Raw genomic sequence first — 18,319 nt, forward strand, 5'->3', positions numbered from 1 at the left:
TACTAAGCCCATTTAAATAAGATTATAATGTTCAAACAATTCCACTTCTACAATCTTAATAGTTAACACGTGTTTTCACGATTTTTGAAAAGCAAACAGAATCACTGAATTTTAAGAGCATGAAGAAATTATTGCTCTCGTGAAATTATTGAATTTGTGACAAGGGCTTTGGATTCTTCCTAATGGAATTGGAGATGTAGGACATCTAGATTAGTACTGTATGTTTTCCGATTCTCCGACACCACGGAAATGACTTCGAAGTTGATTTCTATCCCAATTGCTTGCATGATTATGGTGAACAAGGCGATGATTAAGGATGATCAGCAAATGAAACGTGAGCGGCAGATTGGGTGATAGGTGCCAATCTTCCTTCGTTATCAACCGATCTGTGTAGATCGTTCTTCATGAGCAGCTGATCGATGTTAATAATTCTATTAAGAACAGCTACTCGATTCTGACAATTCTTCATGATCAGTTGATCGGTTTTGATTTTTCCTCAAGATCAGGTGATCGGTTACGATCCTTCTACATGATCAGCTGATCGGTTTTGATAATTTTTTATAATCAGTTAATCAGCTCCGATTCTTCTTCATGATCAGCTAATTGATTTTGATTCTTTTTCAAGATCAGTTAATGACTTCCAATCCTTCTGCATGATCGGATAATCGGTTCTGATGCTTCTTCATGATCAGCTGATCGGTTCTGATAATTTTTTATGATCAGTTAATCAGTTCCGATTTTTCTTCATGATTATATAATCGATTTGGACTCTTCTTCAAGATCTGTTAATGATTTCCAATCCTTCTGCATGATCAGATGATCGGTTCTGATGCTTCTTCATGATCAGATGATCGGTTCCGATCGTTCTTCATGATCAGCTAATCGATTCTTCTTCAAGATCAGTTTATGAGTTCCGATCCTTCTTCATGCTCAGCTGATCGGTTTTGATTCTTCTTCATGATTAGCTGATCTAATGCGATCATTCTTCATAATCAGCTGAGTAGTTGCAATCAATCTTCATTATCAGCTGGTCGGTTACAAACAATCTTCATTATCAGCTGATCGATTCCGATCCTTCTGCATGATTAGTTGATCGGTTCTGATCCTTCGGCTTTATCAGTTGATCAGTGTCAATCCTTCTTCATGATCAGCTCATTGGTACCGATCATTCTTCATCATTAGCTAATATGATCCAATTTGTCGACATGATCAGTTAGTCCGGTCCAATACTTCCTCATGATCAGTTGATCGGTTCTGATCTGTCTTCACAATCATCTGGTCGGCGCCGATCAATCTTGGTGATCAACTGTTCGGTTCCAATCTTTCGTCATGATAAGTTGATCAGTGTCGATCCTTCTTCATGATCAGGTACCGATCATTCTTGATAATAAGCTAATCGGAGCCGATCCTTCTTTGCGATTACCTGATCGGATCCGATGTTTCTTCGTGATCAACTAATCGATTCTGATTGTTCGTAAAGATCAACTGATCGGTTCCTATCATTCTTCATGATCAACTGATCAGTGTCGATCTTTCTTCGTGATCAACTGATCGCTTCTGATCTGTCTTCATGATTAGATGATCGGTGCTGATCTTTCTTGAGCTTTTCTGGTTTTAAAAACCGAAGAAGTAGCTCCTTGACACAAAGCTCTTCCCCAACAGAAATGTCAGTTACTCGGTCTTTACGATAAAATCATTTAATCACTCTTAGTAACATTTATCACAAGTAAGATAGTAAGTTAGTACACTTGTAAATCCGATCTTCTAGCCCTAAGTCTTGCTACATCTGAAAAGCAACCCTTAAATATTGCTTCAAAACCTTGGCTTTGATCAGGAATTGCACGGTTGGTAGAGTAATTTACATTGGAAAAGGTTTTGTTGAAGTTCTGGATAATGGAAGTTCGAAGATGTATCTTAATGAATTTGACCTATGGTCCTTTTCAGGAAACATTAATTATAGGACTAGCTGGACTAGCTTGCCATGGATCATATTAATTAAGGAACACGGGAAAGAATGGATTAGTGAAACTTCTGTATTTGTGTAAATCAAACCAAGAATCGTTATTATAATTTTTCTAAAATTTAAACTATTAGAAACCGAGTAAAAACGAGAATCAGATTGTTTGATCAGATTATTAATCATATGCATTTTTTAAGTAATATCAGTTACCTCAGTATTTAGATCAGTCATACCTACACTGTAGAACGGAAAGGACAAAAAGTCCGTTGCAAAAATACGTACAAACTGAAATACCCTTACTATAGGCGAAATGAGCATTAAGAAGAGCCAGTGAGGAAAATCATCTGGAAAATTTTGCTCGGTGATGTGTAAATCGTTTCGTAGGAAAAAATTATCAGGCTATCAATTTCATCATTGCCCCAAAATCAATCAACTTCCTCTTCTCAAATCGTTATTCACTCCATTGCCTTGATTTTTTTCCAGTCCCCCCAAAAATAAGAATTTGCTTTTCCATGTAGGTGGTATCTTTCTGACGAAATCCCATTCATAAAATGAATAATTAAGTGGTGAGCACATGTAGGTCTTACCTGAAAACTGTGATTTATGTTTTTTGTGCTGCACTCGGCGAAGGAAAGGTTTGATAAATCGATTTCATCGAAGACTTCACTCTGCAAAAGAGAATAACACCAGAAATATTTGATTAGCTTTGTGCGTGTCTCATAATTTTTATTACTATCTACTATAACATTTGATATATTATTTTGCCGCAAAGGAGAAATATAATATAATATATTGTTGGGAAAATTTCATAGTAAAGCTTCGAACATATTGACCGTGCAACATTAGGGTTTTCCTTAGAATGAAATAGTTTTGTTACAGAAAAACTTTCACATGAGAACGCTACAAGACTGTATTTGTATTGATATTATTAAATAGATAAGATCTTTTAATTTTTAGTACAACCATGTACTAAACTCTAATAGTTCCATTTTATTCACGCACAAAATTTATTCACAATGTATTTTTGTCTTTATTATCAAAGAAAAATTCTGATTAAAAATTCCATAATGTGCGAAAGTAGTATCAGATTTTTAGTACATGTATGTGCTAAATTTGTTAATTATAAACAAAATGTAAACTTGAATTAAAGTCACGTGTAAATGGTTAAGGACAGCTGGTAAAGCATTCTACTGTTCTTTGAGTCTGTGCTCTCTGCTGGGAATTCATAAAGATTAATTGTTAACCTATTGTAATTTTAGTACTAAATTTTAGGTGTATGAAAAGGTAGGTGGTTAATTTTTTAGTACTATATGGTAATTTAATACGATGTGAGTTTTAAAGAGAAAGTTAATGAGCGAGAAATATATTTGTAATGGCTTCAAAAAAAATCTAACCTTTAGTACACGCGCTGCTCCCTACAATTATTTTATTTAAATCCATGATTGTTTCTATCCATATTACATCATGTTAAAATCGAGTTTCCTTTAGAAATATGCGAAAAAATTGTTTAACAATGTAGCCCCACAGTTCAAAGTAGCTCTACCTCCCCCTAACCTAATTTTAGTACTAAATCTAAGTTGTGTAAATAAGAAACTGATCAAAGTGTTCCTTTCAATGATATTCCAATTACGATGTCTGACTAAAAACAAAAACAAAAATAATATAATGATTGAAGAATCGTTTTAATCTTTTAGTACACATGTACTAAATTTATTAATTATAAATAAAATTTTTGCTTGAAAGGAATGTTATGGAATATTATTAGGGACAACTTATGGAGCACTTTTTTATTCTTTGTGTCCTTGTTGTGGCCTAGAAATTCATGAAGGTTAATTAGTAATATATTTTTGCTCTAAATTTTTTGTACTATCGTGTATTCAACTGAACATAGCTGTTTTATTACAATATTATTCTAATGATGTATTTGATTACAGGAGAAACCAGATACGTAAGCGTTATCTTATTTAAATTTGCTTTAAGATAGAACGTTACTTTTAGTACAAGCATGTACTAAAACGTACTAAATCATCCTAATTCATATTTTAGTGGATTTTTTGTAGAATAGATTATTTAAACCTGTATTTCTTTGACAAAACAATTTTCTAAAGTAATAGCTCCATTAGACTGGTTTATTATACATTTCATGAAGTATGATAGTTTGTAAGCTAATTGGTAGTGATATCGCAGAGAAACTTCTAAATTTGTAGATATTGACTAGAAGTTTTAACCCTAAATTGGTAATAAATTTATCACAAAACAATTTCTAACGGTCAATATGTGGTAACACCCTAAACTTTATATTTATTGCTGGAAGCAGAAATAGTTTAATCATGATTACAGTGCAAGTTCTGCCGAAGTTTTGACCGACATAGTCATTTTATGATTTATTGAACTACGATATATTGTGTGATAAACATCCCTCTTTCGAGGTTTTGCCTTGGACTTCGCCCACAAAACTTCACTATAAATTACCATCCATTTGAGGTGTCTATCCTTGACATCCTAGCCACTCGATGGTATCCCCAGTATCATGGTATAAAGCCACAGAAATCAACTTTTGAAGGGTCATCGTAGGAAAAGTGACTGTTTTTGTATTTCTCGATTTGGAGTTGAGGAAATGTAAATAAACTTCGACAAATTTTCATTAGTATAATTCGATGACGTCGAAAGGAAAAGGTGAAGATGGGAAATTTGAAAAAAAAAGAGAAAAAGGTTTTCTCACACTTTACCCCAAAAATTTCCTTTCATCGCGCCTTTTTTTCGAATGAATCCCTAACGAGGGGGTGGCATAAAAAGAAGGAGGCAAAAAGAAAGTGAATTTCAATGAGATGAATACTCAAATGGCAATTTATCATTTGGGAAATATTTTTCCAAATATCTTATGGCATTTCCACTTTCTCCAAAAAGAATTTTTTCATCATGCCTGAGATATATCAGTCAAAGTTGTATGAAATATATCACCTCTAGGCAAATAGTTTTAAAGAAAATTTCCCTGGTGTCTTTCTTCTTCAACCATTTGACTTTTCCAATTCAAATTACCCCTGTTACGTGCCTAGCATAAGTTTTTCAATGCTCGTCTCTTTTTTTTCCAGTCACAAGTTAAATGCCATAAATTATCGAAAAAGTGTCCTCGAACCTCTTTCCCCGTGAATAATTCATTTTCTTTCGCTCCAAAGAGACGGGATATTCTCAAGGTAGTTTACGAATGGAATTCATCAGGAAAGGTGAATGATTGAATTTGTTGTCAGAGGCTCTTTTCTTTTGGGGTGGTGAATAAATACCATTAAAAATCAATGATTGCAATGGGGTTATTTGTTTCTATCAGACAACCTTTTATTGTGTGGTTTCTACCCTTCACCATCACCTTGCAATAGATCCTCCCTTGGGGCCAAAAGCACACCAAACAATTCCTCCATGACATTGACCTCCCTCATGATGACTCTGTCTTTTTCCCCATGAAACCACCTCACAGGAAAATTCCTTCATGGCTCATACATCAAGAGAAAAATAGTAATTTACTCTGTGTCCTCATCAAACATCCATAAAAATTTTCCCAGTGAAAAGACCAGTCAGGGGCTTTCCACTGAAGATTAATTATAAACGGATGTTGGAATTTTAGGCATTTTTTTCTCAGAAAATTTGAATAAAAGCTAGAAAGTCAGCCCAAATGGATAAGAGAGTTGTAAAGTAATTCAATGAGGTTAATGAATTAAAATTGTATAGGGAAAAGGTGGGTTATTTCGAACACTTTTACTATATTGAGTCTTAGAACCCTCTAAATTATTATTATTACTTTGAAAACTAAATTAAGGTTTCTGCTTGGAATATAAACCGACTAAGATTTATTAATTTTAGGGGAAAGTGGGGCAGTTTTGAAGTAAGAGTTTTTCTCTTATATTTTTAAATGGAACTGCACCTTTATATGACATAGTTCAGCTACACAAAGCAATAGTGAGCTCAGTTACACTGCACAGAAAAAAATGTTTCGTTAAATTGTTCGTAAATGTTTTTGAATTCCCACCGGGGTCTTATGGGATCTCAGTGGCGCAATAGGCAAGACAGTTGGGTCTTGGGCGGATGAGATCTCTGATTCGACTCTTAAAGTTGTGAGTTCGAGTTCCGCCCGGTACAAAGCAACAGAATGTAAGAATCTTAGCAACAGGATGCCATTGTGATAAAACGTAATAAAATCCACCGGCAATGTCCAAAAACTCCGGAAGCATGGAAGAAGCAACCACAATACAGGGAAGGCGCTCCTGGACCCTCTCCACATGGATACTAAGCAGATTCTTCCAACACGGGATACAATAGCAATATAAAATGATTTCATTGTAACAAATATCCCGATACGATTAATACACACGGCTCTTCGTTATCCGGCACTTCGTTATCCGGGTGACAGTTGCCAAAAACTGGCGGTTGATGTATTCAAAATTATTTTTACTTAACATGAAGTTTCTCCAGTGTGAATTAAAATATTATTATCATTGTATCGAAGTTTTTAATACATAATTGTGATAAAAAATGAAACATAAGCACACCATGAAGAAAATTCTCTTGTTCTTTGTCAGACAGAAAATAAATTCACACAGCACAAAATATAAAAACCGTTGATCATTCAAAAAACCTAAATCTCATTTTGTTCCCCAGTCAGCCGGATAACGAAGAGCCGTGTGTAATAATAAACCAGGGTCTTACGAAAAGTTCGTAAAAGTTAGTACCTTTTTACAAACATTGTTCGTCACATGGTCATTTGACGAGCGTTTCTAGTTTTTTTTCTTCACATTTTTTCGTACATTTTGGTTTATCTAACAAAACTTTACGAACAAATGACGAATTTTTACGAACACGTACGAAGAAATGTTTGTAAAAGAAATGCTCGTTAAATGATCGTGCTACGAATACCATTCATAAAAAATTACAAACACTTACGAACTTTTTAGTCGATTGTAAGATTTACGATAATTTTGTAAGTTTCCAATAGGGATTCACAAACATTTACGAACAATTTTCCAAAATATTTTTCTGTGTATAATAAAGCTCAGTTTCATTTAAAAAATAGGAGAAAAAAAGCCTATTTCAAAGATGCCTCAATTCAAATGTACCCCACTTACCTCTAACTCTGTATTTGATTCCTAGACCAAAATGGCAGTGGATATTGCATCGATTGAAGTATCATTCTTCTCATCGAAATTTCTTCAATGAAACCTTCGCAGGATTCTAGAGATATTCTACAAAAAATAAAGAGGCCCAGAGCTTTCGGTGCTCTACGTACTTTCATAAGGGGTCAGAGGTAGAGCATAGGGCATGGAAAGTTTTGAGAAGGAAAGGATTATTATTCTGTGCTGCACCTTTTTATCACTCAATGATTACCGGACTATCCATTTGAATTAAACTCTACGTCGGTTTCTCTACTTAATGATCACCGAATGCTAATCCATATCAATTCAGCTAAAGACATATGTATTATTCTGCTAACCTTAAAAGGACACTCGCGAAACAGTGCTAATTCCATATATTTGGTTCGAGACTTTTAGTTCGAGAACTGCTGACTAGTTAGCATACTTTTGCTAACTGACTCAGCAAAAATATGCTGAAAATGCTACTTTTTTCAGCTAACTGTGCTCGCTGGGTACTTTCCCATTTAAACTAACCTAATTAAATAAAACATGAAACGGGACAAGAGTGATAAAATCGTGTTGTTTCTGATGGACGAATGCGCCATATGAAAGTAAGATTAGGGGAGATCCGGGCAGAAATATCCAGCAAATAAAATTTTTCTTTGCCTATAATTTTATGAGAAATTTGTTTGAATCAAACTGAAAAATACTACAACAGATAAGGAGGGAGTTAATGACTCTGAATAAATAGTAGTTTGCTAAAAATTTTTAATAAGGAAAATTATAACCTATTGTATAATATTAGCCCTGTCTATTTCTTCCCCGGCCTCCTCTATTTTCTTTTAAAAATCACATTTGTATTATTGTACTTTTATTACTTTTTTTTAATATTATCTGTTTATTTAGTTTTATTAAAAGGTTTTGTTTTAATTTTTTCAAAGATATTCCTGTTTCTATTAATTGTCTGTATTGTCCGTGTGACTTATGATATTATAAAACCAAATTACAAAAAATTGAAAAATGACGAGACCTATTATTTATTTATTTAATTAATTAATTTAAAATGAATGAATCGGAATATTCTGACCATTTTGGACATTATTTAAAACGTTTTCATACGTTACAATCTTTTGGACGGGGCAGGACTTGACCTCACAATTGTGAGATATAAGTCAGAGGCCTCACAGCACTACGATACCCTGGAGGTGAGCAAGAACCGATTGAAACCGAAAAAATATCAAATGAAAATTATTCTTCAATGGTAATAATGCTACCTCGAAAAACTTATTTTGACGTTTATTCGATTTCAAACGTTTATTGCTCACCCGTCCAATAGCGTGGCTTGAGGTTGAACCCTTTTGATCGTTAATTATGGCTTAGGCACACCTTTTACATCAAGAAAATTTCATAAAGTTAAAATTCACATCCTTTTTTTGTTTAAAAGCTTTGTATGCTTTTGTCCTATTTCTTAATCAATCTTCTTCTTCTTCTTTTGAAAATCACACAAACTTTAAATTAGTGCAGAACAATTTTAAGACCGAAAGAGTGGGATAGATGCAAATCTTTTGAGAATGAAAATGACGCAAATTTTGATTTCATGAGATAAAAGGTGTGCCGAAAACTTTACATTTCAAATTGCTAGGATGATTTGCTCAAGAGTAGTCTATTATAGAAAAGTTTTGTCCAGTAAAATGATCTTTACGGATATTTTTTCTAAATGCAATATAATTAGTCTTGGATAATAAGTCTTCTAAAAATTCCATGCATGTAAGAAATCAATCCAGCCTTCCCCTATATTACAGAGTTATCGCATTAGATAAATTATGTATTAATTCTGCATCAGACATTTCAATAGCTTTGCTCTTTTACCGATATCTATCACATGCTATTAATAGATTTCTTAAGAAAATTATGCCTTTAGCAATTGTTTTGAATCAATCAAGGTTTTTAAATAGATAACTTGCAGTATCCATTCTAATGATACTACTTTCCCTGGAGTAAAAGCCTCCCAGTCGAGTTAGTGAGGAGCCCCTGAGGGAAGAGTTTAAAAGGCCTTTCTCTAACATTGTACACCTTTAGTTTCTTTAGTGGTGAATCCGAGGCCTTGACTTTTTAATCGACATCGTGTGAACTCTGCGCAGTAAACTCCCCTCAATCGTTCTTCTTTCGTCCACCTGCTTTTATGGGCATTTCCCCAACCCCTCAGTTAAGGTTAGATGTCCACATTCAATGCTCATTTGGCTGGTTTTCCAGCCACGTAAAACTCACGCTTCTACGATGAATTAAAAGCCATTAAATCCACTTTATGGGGCGCGACGGTCAATGAGGAAATGTATATGGTTGTTCTTGGGAAATTGATCGAACTAAACTATTTCTCAGAACGTTGGCTTTACCCTCGATATGTCCCTTCCACCCTTGATTAAATACCCATTTTGTTGAGCATCGTCTGAGCAATCAATGAATCCACTTGTTGAGACTATTTTCTGAGTCATCGAGTGCAAATATTTACTCTACGATAGTTTACTATCATCTCTGATGGCAGATGATTAGGAAAAAAATATGCAGGTAATGTCCCAAAGTCGCAACCCAGAGACACAAATAAATGACTTTTCTTTTAGTTGGAGATTTTTATGGGCGACCGAGCAAATATATTCAAAGTCACGGTCGCGCGAGATGATTATTGGAATAAACGGAATAAATAAAAGTCCGAATAAACCAGTTTTTTCTCTTTTTTAAACGATGCCAAGAAAATTTAATGTGGTCTTCTTTCTTGCCTTCAATTTTAGATGAAATTCTCTGAAATCTCGGCCTCTGTGGTCCACCGTGAAACGCAACTTTGTGCGATTGGGCCTAAACTTTTTAAGAAGTGTGTTCCGTATCCGCTGAATTTTTTTTTTTGACTTCTTCGTTGGTTGAGCAATATATTTTGATCTACCTCTAAAAGAAAGCAGTGACTGATATCGACTTCTGGATGATCTATATAAGTCTTGTGGACTTAAGGATCTACCTCAATTAAGTGCTATAGAGTACAGTTGTACTATGCTTTAAATATTGTAGAAACCACTGTCCTTTAGAATAAGGGCTCAAATGTTATAGGAGAAAGTTAGGAAGGTAGGAAATTCAATAATCGATAAGGGAAATGTGTGATCTTGTGAAAGCCTATGACTCTTTAAAACATTATAATGTCATAGGACTACTCTTGACAGTTGTGTTTAATTCGAACAATCGATTTTCTAAAATTCAAATTTTGAATAAAGTTTCAATACATGGTAGAAGTAAGAGAAAAATCAAAAAAATACTATAAGGGCAGAATCACATTGACAGTAAAATGCTCACCGTCACCGTCAAAGCCCTCACCGTATTTCGTTGATTTACGCATTTTCATTGGAATTCTTACGCAAATTCTCAATTACCGTATTGCCTTATCTCATACTCGGTGGCCCTAGGTGAAAATAGCATAAGAAAATTGAATAAATAAAGCGAAAATGCAATAAACGGTGAGCAATAAAACTGTACGAAAAACTGTAGCAAAAAAACCCTACAGTTTTTTGTTTTGCTTACCGTTTATCGCATTTTCGCTTTATTTATTCAATTTTCTTATACTATTTTCACCTAGTGCCACTGAGTATGAGACAAGGTAATATCGTAATGGAAAATTTGCGTAAGAATTGCAATGAAAATGCGTAAATCAACGAAATACGGTGAGGGCTTTGACGGTGACGGTGAGCATTTTACTGTCAATGTGATTCTGCCCTAACTCCTATTCTAATTACCAAAATTCAATAATTGATAAAGCAAATTAAAGGTTTTGTGAGAGCCTACAATTTTACAAAACATCATGAAGCCGTGCGACAACCCCAAGTGGTGATAAAATCGAAAACTAGAATTTTTAAAATTTGATATCGAATGAACCAGTTCGCTCTCTAACTGTGGTAACACACTTGCACATTAAAATTTTAATATGATTCACATTAATTGTCGCTGGTGAGGGTCCAAATGTGTAATTTGTGTGTTTGAATCATTTTATATTCAAAATTTGATCTATTTGTTGATAAAAAGGTTGACTTGGCCCGCAAAATTTGATATAAATTGATTTATAGCATTAATGCGAAGAATTAATGCGATTTTAGCTGGATTCACATGATGAAAAGTTGCATAAGAAATTTTATTTCGTAGTTCCTAATTTGATTCCCAACTGTTCCCATGTTTGAATCCAGCGCGCGAAAGAATCAGTTGTCAAATCAGCTGTGCGGGCGGCGCGTCAAACATTTGTTTTTCGTTCGTGAAAATAGTGAAAATTTGTAAAGAAATGTGGAAAATACCAGCCACAAAATGTTCCAGATGTGCCCCCCTCGTGATATCAGTGGTGTGGACAATGTTTTGTGTGACACTGAAGGATGTTCAACTCTCACGGAGAAGCAGCAGCAGCGTGGAGAAACTACTCTGCCACTACACCAGAGAGATGATGTGAGGAGTCAAGGATCTCCAGATCCGGGAGAGATCTTGTAGGATAAAATGGTGAGGAAACTTCTGCGACTTCATCCCATCTCGTTTTCTCCAATAACCCTGCCACACTATGCTAAAAATGTGCTGAATCGAGGATGTGTCCGGAGGATCTTGAGCGATCAGATGACGAGGGATCTTCTGTGGCTATGGCATCCCATCAGGACATCTTCTTCGAGTACCTGAGCTGCAGGATCCTGGGAAAGAGTCTCACCAATTGTGATAAACAAGTAAGATATTACAATCATTATTTTAAAAATGGAAAGCCAGAAAAAATAAATCCAAGGGGCAAATAATTTGTTGGATGTGGTGTACAAAAAAATGCTGAAGGTCTTTCATATAAAAATTCTGGAAGTGTTAAAGAACCATCAAGAAAAATAGTGTACACATTATTGGAATTTTGAGACATCCAATTGTTAGGGGGTTTCTCAATCAGAAAAATAGTACTGCATTTTTGGATAATGGCAATATAAAAACGGGCTTAATTATTTAGTAGTTTGCGAAAAACACCTGAGTAAAGTTTCAGGGGCTTACCAACCAGAAAAAAATCTCAAATAAAAATTTAAAAAATATAAATTATTTATATTTTCACAATAATATTGACATAAAATAATTCTATAGACTTCTTCTTAATCTTTATTTCACGTTTTCTTCTATATCGCTATAATATGTACACATACCCTACCTTTTTTTCAGTTGCACAATAAAAAAATAAAGGAGTTTTCTGGTCTTTCCTTGTCATTATGTTATAAAAAAGAAAATATATCGATTTATATAAAAATTGCTGTTTTTTGTCTTTTGCAGGAAACCGGAACCAGAAGTGACAACAAATTGCACTACAAAAAATTTAAAAAATATGTTTTTGTAATTTTATTTAAATAAATTTGTCAATTTATGTTTTTTGTTTTATTATTTAAAGAAATATGTCATCAAGTGAAATTGAAGTACAACACAGAATGAAAAATTTCATTTGAGAAAATGATTTCTAAAATGAATGCTATTGCAGGTAAGAGCAGATTTACGTTATTGTACTTATTTTTAGGAATTATTAGTTCTAAAACCTCAAATCGATCCTAAACACGATTAAAGTTCAAAGAGAAGTCGTTTAATTTTCTTAATGGGGTAAGTGTGCCAAATTTCGGCATATTTGCGTGCAAGCACCAAAGTCTCAGGTTTGAAATGCAAGATTGATTTTGATTGATTTTTTTTATTCCTTGTTAGGAAAGATTGCTTGGAACCTTGTAGACAGTTTATCATCTTTATTTACTCTAAAATCATTCTAAATACATTTCAAAATGACTAAAAATGTAGACATAGTTTTGGTGCCTTATTTCGGTCACCTTTATTCTCATACTTCCTTGCATTTCAGGAATTCTTCCAATGCTTTTTAACGTAATTTGGTTTGTCAAACTTACTTTTTCTGTTTTTATCTTGCATTGTGTAATCTCTATAGTATGTAAAAACTAAAAATTCATGGAAATTCGAGGAATAAAAATGTGGCCGGAATTTGGCACACTTACCCTAATGGGATTTATTTTACATAATGTGGGGAAAATTACTCAGGACACGTTTTAAAAATGAGGATTTTATTTTATCTCACCCGGAAGGGTTAATATTAGAGTTTTATGTTCTTGATTCTTAACCTTAGAAATTCAGGATTTACTTCAGGATTTACTTTGCCGTTTATTCTGATACCCAATCCACAAAATTTTCTGGGAGTAAATTCTGTAATTTTGTGAGAACGTGAGAAGTGCTAATAATGATAAAATACCGAAATTTGTCACTCAAGTGTGATTCTCCATGCTCATTTTGTGACATTTCTCACGATATTTTCGTGACACTTCTCACCTTCTCACAGAATGATTGTCCAGTGACACAAAAAGTAATTCGAAGTACAAAGTGGTCGATTTTTTCGTGAGTGTCACTGGTGACCAACTCATGAAAATTAGAGAATTTACCCCTTGGTTGATTTTGGGAACATTCTAAAATAAATCCTACATTTTCTAAAATTTAATATTATATTTTGTTTCTAAAAAAATACCAGAAGCCTTCTAGAATTGATTCCATAAACAATTTCTCTCGTAACTTAAATCATATTGAGCCCAAACACAAGTAGTGTCTTGGATAAAAGGTAAATGGAACTCTATTTGCACAAAATGTCGATGATGTTCGAAGAATTTAAATGCAATATCGAATTTTCATACTAAATTTTCGAACAAGATGAGGAAAATTTATCAAAGATCATACATTAGACTCTCTCAAATTCGGGCATATGGGACCGAAATGTCAGCCGAATTAGACAGAAATTCGGGCGACAAAATTTTTGAAATGCAACGATTTTTTATTCATGTGCATATAGATATTGAGTTTACACACTCATATATAACGTAAATTGCATGAAAATCCCTCAATAATGCTGCAAAATCACATCAAAACTAAGACAAACCATGCCAAATTTGAGCATATTTAATTCATTTGATAATCATAATCAAACTTGAAAAATGACAACAAACTTTTTTCAAATGTAACCGCTGCCCGAATTAAAAAGTAGCCCGATCTTAAAAGAGCCGAATTTGCGAGAGTCTACTGTACTAAAAAGCTGGCACAAGAGTTACTCAGTGATTATGGAGTGATAAACTAATGGGACAAGAACAGTAAGCATCGCTGTTCTGTTTTTTCTCACAACAAATTGAAAACCATCACATTTTGGCACTTGAGCACTTCGAAATTCAAACGGGATGTAACTTCAGCCATCTAGCGAAAATATTAAGAAGTATGAAAGTCTCTTTTTTGGATCTTAAAATAGATTTTCGAATTTTTCAAAATCCACTGGGGGATAGAAAGATTTAGGATCGATTTGAGGTTTTAGAACTAATAATTCCTAAAAATAAGTACAATAACGTAAATCTGCTCTTACCTGCAATAGCATTCATTTTAGAAATCATTTTCTCAAATGAAATTTTTCATTCTGTGTTGTACTTCAATTTCACTTGATGACATATTTCTTTAAATAATAAATCAAAAAACATAAATTGACAAATTTATTTAAATAAAATTACAAAAACATATTTTTTAAATTTTTTGTAGTGCAATTTGTTGTCACTTCTGGTTCCGGTTTCCTGCAAAAGACAAAAAACAGCAATTTTTATATAAATCGATATATTTTCTTTTTTATAACATAATGACAAGGAAAGGCCAGAAAACTCCTTTATTTTTTTATTGTGCAACTGAAAAAAAGGTAGGGTATGTGTACATATTATAGCGATACAGAAGAAAACGTGAAATAAAGATTAAGAAGAAGTCTATAGAATTAATTTATGTCAATATTATTGTGAAAATATAAATAATTTATATTTTTTAAATTTTTATTTGAGATTTTTTTCTGGTTGGTAAGCCCCTGAAACTTTACTCAGGTGTTTTTCGCAAACTACTAAATAATCAAGCCCGTTTTTATATTGCCATTATCCAAAAATGCAGTACTATTTTTCTGATTGAGAAACCCCCTAACAATTGGATGTCTCAAAATTCCAATAATGTGTACACTATTTTTCTTGATGGTTCTTTAACACTTCCAGAATTTTTATATGAAAGACCTTCAGCATTTTTTTGTGCACCACATCCAACAAATTATTTGCCCCTTGGATTTATTTTTTCTGGCTTTCCATTTTTAAAATAATGATTGTAATATCTTACTTGTTTATCACAATTGGTGAGACTCTTTCCCAGGATCCTGCAGCTCAGGTACTCGAAGAAGATGTCCTGATGGGATGCCATAGCCACAGAAGATCCCTCGTCATCTGATCGCTCAAGATCCTCCGGACACATCCTCGATTCAGCACATTTTTAGCATAGTGTGGCAGGGTTATTGGAGAAAACGAGATGGGATGAAGTCGCAGAAGTTTCCTCACCATTTTATCCTACAAGATCTCTCCCGGATCTGGAGATCCTTGACTCCTCACATCATCTCTCTGGTGTAGTGGCAGAGTAGTTTCTCCACGCTGCTGCTGCTTCTCCGTGAGAGTTGAACATCCTTCAGTGTCACACAAAACATTGTCCACAGTCCACACCACTGATATCACGAGAGGGGCACATCTGGAACATTTTGTGGCTGGTATTTTCCACATTTCTTTACAAATTTTCACTATTTTCACGAACGAAAAACAAATGTTTGACGCGCCGCCCGTACAGCTGATTTGACAACTGATTCTTTCGCGCGCTGGATTCAAACATGGGAACAGTTGGGAATTAAATTGAGAAATAAAATCATGCTTATGAAAAAGTTCTATGCAAAAGTGCATAAGTCTCAGCCAATCAGATTGCTCCATTTTGGTTTATGTATTTTTTCTTATGCACTTTTTCATCATGTGAATGAGCCCTTTCTCTTTAATTTTTTAATGTGAAAAATATTTATGCTTAGGTAAATTTAAACTTATTTTTGCAGGCCAAGTCCATTTCTTTATCAATAAATAGGTAAACCCCAAATATTAAGTGACTCAAAGACACAAATAACATATTTGGACGCTCACAAGCGACAATTAATGCGAATCACATTAAAATTTTAATGTGCAAGTGTGATAACGCCGTAACACTCTTAACTTGAGATCTTAAGTATCAGAAATAAATTATTGTAATAAATAATCTGTCTTGTCAAAAAGAACATTTTATACATATCGAAAGCGGCCTTGTAATTTCTGTCCCGATTGCATTAGCTCCTATGGCATATGAATCGGTGAAGTAGTCACCGTATGAATCGAAATCTTGAAGAACTAAAATTCCGAATTGGCTAAAATTCCGGAAAGCCGAAATCCCGAATGAACAATAAAAAAACATGGTTTTTGAGGGGAAGGAGGGGGAAATGAGGGGCATCATAACATTCCTTGGATTGCCTTATGGGGAGTCCATCAAAGATTCCAAGTCTCTATCTCTAACCGTTTACCTTATTAAATATGATTTCTTGGTGTTCATACGGCCTTTGTACGTGTTACGCCCTTTCCCCTATGATTTTTTAATTTTAATGGACAAAAATAAATTCAGGGAATCCAAATTACCTATATATGACCTTCTCGTCCCAGATTTAGGGTTTTTGCCGCATTTTGTTTGGAGTGGCCCCACTGTGGAATGGTGAAAACCGTGAAAATGACAATACGGAGGATATTATGAAGATTAATTTCCCGAAACATCGAAAAATTTCGTTTGTCTATATTAAATGTCAGTGCAATCGTGGGAGTATCTATGATACTTTTAAGAATTTGGAATTTTGGTCTTTTCGGGTATTGGCTCTGTGAAATTTTAGTTTTTCGGAAGTTTGGCTTTTCTGGATTTTGGCTTTTCCGGATTGTGCTTCTTCGGGATTTTGGCATTTCGGGATTTTGACTTTCAAGATTTCGACCCTTTCGGGATTTGGCTGTTCAGGATTTCGGCTATTCGGGATTTTGGGTTTTCGGGATTATGGCTTTCGAGATTTTGGGCTTTTCGGGATTTTGGCTTCTGAATTTTCCTTCATCGGAATTTTGCTTTTTCGGGATTTTGCTTCTTTGGAATTTTGGCTTTTCGAGTATCGGATTTTCGAAATTTTGCCTTTTTGGGATTTCGTCCCATTCGGTATTTTGGCTTTTCGGAATTGTGGCTCTTCCAGTTTCGGCTTTTCAGGATTTTGCTTCTTCGGGATTTTGGCTTTTCGGGATTTCGATCCATTCGGGATTTTGGCTTTCGAGATTTTGGGAATTTCGGGATTTTGTTTTTTCTGGATTTTCCATCTTTGGGATTTCGCTTCCTTGGGATTTTGGCTTTTCGAGTTTCAACTATTCGGGATTTTGCCTTTTTTCGATTTTGATCCATTCGGTATTTTGGCTTTTCGTGATTTTGGTTTTTAGAAATTTTGACCCATTCGGAATTTCGATCCATTCAGTATTTTGACGTTCGAAATTTTGACTTACGGAATTTTATTAGAAAGGGACCAAACGGTAGATATAAAATTTGTGTATTCAGTTTCAAGAATTAAAAAAAAAATCATTTCTTAAACAATTTTGAATTTTTAAATAGTTTTTGGACGATCTATAAATCGGTAGTAAACCAGACGAATTCGCAAATAAAAGTGAGGAACGAAAATTTTGCATCAGAGTGTTCTATCTTGTAAATTCTAGCAATCTGCAAAAGTGATATGCTTTGTCACTGCTTTTTTTTGATTTTTTTCTAATGTATCTTTTTTTAAGAAACTTTTGTCAGTGCTCGTAATTAAAAATTTGTTGGGAAAAGATCCAGTTGAACTAATGTCCATTTTGAAACTCATATCTGAAATTAAATTTGCATAAATTCCGATGTTAGTCTTGGGGTGGATCCAGAAGGCCAAAAATACTTCTGGTTCATTCAGATGTTACTCAAAAAGAATCTCAGCTACCACGAATGTATCTGGGCTTATTATTGGTTTTTCGTCTGTGTCGATTTTATTCGTGGTGAGGAAGGTCATGGATAAATGCGCCGGAAGGAGGAAGCTATACACGGCATGTAATATACAATCAACAAGAGGAAGATGTAACTTATGGATATAAACAGATCCGTTGGAATTTCCCTTTTTGAATTGCAATTGATATCAAAAAACGTCAGCAAGTTGATCTGATTGTAAATTGTAATTGAGTGACTTGAGTAAGTGATGATAGGCCACGTTAACCTGTCTTTTTTATCATTCATCCGCGTATAGTTCGTCATTTGAATGCGTCCGCACATTGTAAAGTCCATT

General features: G+C 34.2%; 1 protein-coding gene across 1 annotated transcript in view; it reads right to left on the minus strand.

Moving 5' to 3' along the window:
- The window catches only part of LOC129810185 (diacylglycerol kinase eta), a 157,607-nt gene that overhangs the window by 35,579 nt on the left and 103,709 nt on the right, over positions 1-18,319 (minus strand). Inside the window, exon 2 of the mRNA XM_055860502.1 lies at positions 2,548-2,628. Within this exon, the coding sequence (XP_055716477.1) occupies positions 2,548-2,628 (81 nt within the window). The remainder of the gene's footprint in view (positions 1-2,547; positions 2,629-18,319) is intronic.

Source organism: Phlebotomus papatasi, chromosome 1, assembly GCF_024763615.1.
Source record: "Phlebotomus papatasi isolate M1 chromosome 1, Ppap_2.1, whole genome shotgun sequence".
Lineage (NCBI taxonomy): Eukaryota > Metazoa > Arthropoda > Insecta > Diptera > Psychodidae > Phlebotomus > Phlebotomus papatasi.